This window comes from Monoraphidium neglectum (genome assembly GCF_000611645.1).
Source record: "Monoraphidium neglectum strain SAG 48.87 unplaced genomic scaffold scaffold02104, whole genome shotgun sequence".
Classification (NCBI taxonomy): Eukaryota; Viridiplantae; Chlorophyta; class Chlorophyceae; order Sphaeropleales; family Selenastraceae; genus Monoraphidium; species Monoraphidium neglectum.
In genome coordinates this window covers 1-4083 of record NW_014011524.1, presented here as the reverse complement: position 1 = coordinate 4083, position 4083 = coordinate 1, and the positions used below count along the sequence as shown (strand labels likewise).

At 71.0% G+C, this 4083-nt stretch overlaps 1 protein-coding gene across 1 annotated transcript in view; it reads left to right on the top strand.

The window, feature by feature from the left end:
* MNEG_9894 (hypothetical protein) overlaps positions 1 to 3671 on the top strand; it is a gene marked incomplete at both ends in the record, with an annotated part of 7170 nt that extends 3499 nt beyond the window's left edge. Inside the window, 6 exons of the mRNA XM_014041633.1 lie at positions 179 to 335; positions 769 to 965; positions 1380 to 2753; positions 3071 to 3169; positions 3452 to 3499; positions 3654 to 3671. Coding sequence (XP_013897087.1) covers positions 179 to 335; positions 769 to 965; positions 1380 to 2753; positions 3071 to 3169; positions 3452 to 3499; positions 3654 to 3671 — 1893 coding nt within the window. The remainder of the gene's footprint in view (positions 1 to 178; positions 336 to 768; positions 966 to 1379; positions 2754 to 3070; positions 3170 to 3451; positions 3500 to 3653) is intronic.
* Between the last annotated feature and the right edge of the window lie 412 nt (positions 3672 to 4083).

Below are 4083 nucleotides of genomic sequence, written 5' to 3'. Positions count from 1 at the left end.
CACACGCACACACACACACACACTCACACACACACTCACACTCACACACACACACACGCACATGCACGCACGCATGCACACACACACACACACACACACAAACACAAACACAAACACACGTGTTCCTCTCTCACGCTCTTTCCCCCCTCAACCCCACCCCCCCCCCCCGGCACCAAAGGACGGCGCCATCTCCCCTGCGCTGTTCCTGTGGTACAACGCCCCCAGCAGCCAGCTGGAGCTCACAGCGCAGCTCAAGCGCGACCACATGGCCCTCGCACACATACCCAGCATGGTCACGGTCGTCGCGCAGGACGGCCGCGTGCTGCACCAGAACGGTGCGGGCGCGCGCGTGCGCGCGCGCGCGTGTGTGCGTGTGTGTGTGTGTGTGTGCGTGTGTGTGTTTTGGGGGTGGGGAACGGCCTCTGTTGCACTAGCTTAGGGTTGAGGGCAGCGGGACATGGCGCTGAGGGAGGGTTGGGGGTTGGAGGGCGGCGCGGACGCGGGCGGTGGGAGGCCCGGCGCGTGCTGCACCACGGTCGAGTTTCCAAGGGGGTGCCCTTCGCCGCTCCTCCCTCCATGCAGCCGGGTAATTCTGATGCATGCGCACGTGTTGCTGCCAAAGACAACAGGGTTGCTGAGCCCCCAATCTCAGAATCAGCCCCCCCTTCCATACCCTGGGCGCCGCTCAGGTTCTCGGCAGCTCCACACACACTGCATGCACCCTTGGCCACGTAACCATGACCAGCCCCGCCCAATCCTACTTCGCAGGCGGCAGCGTCGCCTACATGGGCTTTCTCATGGGCGCCGTCGGCCGCGGCGCGAGCTGCGGCGGCGCCGCCGCCCCGCCCGCCGCGACCATTGCCGACGGCGCCGGCGCGGGGGAGGCGCGCCACACGCTGCGGCGGCTGTTTGCGCGGGAGCCTGGGGCGCTGGAGGAACTCATGGCTGTCACTGGGGAGGGCAGGGTGCGCGGGGCCGTGGGGATGGGGCGCACAGGCAGCGAGTCACAGGGACAACTGGCGCGTGCTCGCTTTGGAAGGCGTCTGTAAAGTGTCTTGATGGAATATTGATGGAATGCGGAGCGCAGCCATGGCTAGCGGGCTTTCGGAGCCGGCGCGCGGGCGGTTGGGTGGGGGGAAGGACGGCGCCGGTGGCTCCCATGGCGGCGCGCGGACATACACGTGGCCGCACCTGCGAGCGACGTCGGGGCGCGACAGGCGGGCGCACAAGCGCTTGACTTCTGCTGCTCCCGTGCATTCCGGGCGCCGTTCTCCCCGCGCATGCAGAGACACCCCGCAGTCTCCCGACTGTGTGCCACGACCCCGCGCATGCACTCACGGCCCGCATCGCTCCCTGTGTGCGTCCGCTTTTTGCCCCAGACCTGGACGGGCGTGGTGCGCATGGCCCCCCAGCTTGACCTGACAGAGGACGACCCAGGCCCCGCGGCGCAGCAGCGCGACCAGCTCGACCCCGCCCGCCACGAGCCGCGAAGCCGAGACGGCCCCCGCCCGCAGGGCGCGGCTCGTGAGTGGGACGTGGCAGAGGAGGAGCAGCAGCTGAGGTGCGGCGCAGGGACCCCGGGTGGCGGCGGCGCGCTCGCGTTCCTGCCGCCCTCCGGCCTGCAGCCGATAATGTCCGGCGCGAGCGACGGTGTGAGCGGCGTGTTTGCCTTTGGCGCCGACAGCGAGGGCGGCCTCGCAAGCCGGCCCAGCCAGGGCAGCCTCGCCAGCGGCCGCTGCTCGCCCTTCCAGCTGCTGTCAGGGGCGTTTGATTCGGAGCCCGACTCGCCCCCGCGCGGCGCGCCGCCCAGCAGCCCCGGCGGCGCGGTCGCGGCGCCGCCGGGCGGTGGGGCCTGGGGCCTGCGGGCCGCGGGCGCGGCAGCGGCGCAGCTTGGCAAGGCGTTCGCGCGCGCAGATGCGGGCGGCGGCGCTGCGGCAGCGGCGGCGGCGGGCCGGGGCTCCCTGTCTCCAGGCCGCGGCGCGGCGGCTGTGCAGTCGGGTGTGGGCGGCGGCAGTGGCAGGCCATTCTCTTTCACGTGCCCCGGGGATACCGACGACGACGCCCGCGGCGGCTCGGCGGCGCAACTGAAGCCCATCTTCGACGCCGGCGCCCGCATCTCGTTCTCATCCTCATCTCGCCAGCGCGCCAAGAGCGTCGGCGGCGCCGCCGCGGCGGCGCTGCTGCGCGGCAGCCGGGCAATGCGCATGATGACGTCATCGTCCTCGGTGGCGGCCGCCGGCCCCGCCGCGGGCGCGCCGCCGTCGCCGGCCGCTGCCGGGGCGGCCGCATGGGGCGGGGGTCTGGGCATGGCTGTGGCGTCGGACGAGGGCCGCGCGCCGCTGCCACGGCACGCGGCGGCGGGGGCAGGAGGGGCAGGCCGCAGGTTCAGCGCGCAGCCCACGGTACTAAACCCTGCTGGCATCGACGGCCCTGCGGCGGCGCCCGGCTTCTCTGTGCGGCGCCCCAGCGCAGGTGCTGCGGCCACGCTCCCGGCCGCGCTCGGCGCGCCCGCGCAGCTGCCGCCGCCACTCGGCACAGGCGCGCCCTGGCCGCCGCCGCCCGGCGCGCCGCGCGCCGCGGCCGCCGCCGCGCAGCATGTGGGCGGTGCGGGTGGCGCACGGCGGCCGTCGGGGCCGCTCACCCTATCGCGGCTGCTGAGTATGCGGCGCGGGAGCTTGCTGTACCACATTGATGCTCCCCTGGGGCCGGTGGCGTCCCTCCTGAGAGACCCCGAGTGCTGGCACGAGGTGCAGGTGCGTGGAAGCTGCCGCCCCCCTTCCGAGCCTACACGATTGGAAGCTTCTTAGGGTATGCGGGATCCACAGTCTTGCAGTGCGCCAGGCGCGCCGCCCCGTCGCAGCTGTGGCGACTTGGCGCCTCTCAGCGGCAGCGGAGGCCCCAGGTTCGGCGGCCCGCGCTCGGCCCCGGGCACAGCGGCAGAGTGGATTTAAATCGATCCGTGAAACCCATCTATGGTTCCTTTTGCACCCACCTATGGCATCACTCTGCGGCTTTAGGAGCTTCCCCATCCATTGTCCATGCGCACCACATTCACTGCGCCCCCCAACAGGCGTCCCGCTTCCAGGACCCGGTGACAGGGGAGGAGGTGATCATGCTCATCCAGACAGATGTCACCGGCCGCGTGGTCGCGGAGCGCGCGCTGCGCCAGGTGCGTTGGCCCGTGCCCCGTCCGTCCGCGTGACGGGCCACCTCCCACCCGTTGACCCTCGCGCCCTCGTTGCGGCAGCAGCCGGGGGCGTTCTTGCAGTATAGCGGCGGCTTCGACGCCCGCAGTAGCAGTGGCTTGCTCGCCTTTACCCTCTGCATCGCGCCCGGCGGCCGCGCGGGCTGTCGCCAGGCTCAGGCCTGCCGCGCGGTTTCGGTGGGCACGGTGTTTTCAGTGGGCACGCCTCCAACCCCAAACCTGCCTCGACGCATCTGTTTTTAAAAGGTGCTGGATGCAGAGCACAAGCTGCTGGAGGACATATTCCCGCGACAGGTGCGCGCTTGTGTGTGTGTGTGTGTGTGTGTGTGTGCGTGTGTCTGTGTTGGGGCGTGTCCGTACTGTGTGGGCGTGCTTATTGAGAGTGTGTGTGGGTTGGGGGGGGAGGGGGCGGGCATGTGTGAGGGTGCGTGCGTGCCCCTGCGTGCAGACTTACACGTGCGTGTGAGCGCATGCGGTGTCCGTGCTTGGGTGCGTAGGAGTGTGTGCGCGCGTACGTTCGTTCATGAACTTCAGCACGCGCATGCATGTGTTGCTGAGCATGCACGGACAAGGGTGCCTTTTTCGCCTGGCCAACTGCTATCCCAGCACCCCGTGCGCAGCAATCGACGTCCCGGCCGGCTTTGCCACGCCTCAGCTCACCTCTGCCCGACACAAGCGCCCCGCCTCACCTGCTGCCCGGGCGCCCCGCCACTCGCCCCCGCAGGTGCTTGAGGCGATGACGGTCTCCGCGCTGCGCAGCCACGAGGCCGCGGAGCTGCCGCACCCCGCGCTGCAGCAGCCGGGGGCGCAGCCGCCGGGGCCGGGCGCAGCCATCAAGTTGGCCCTGCACCACGAGCAGGTGGGGGCCCCCCTCCCAC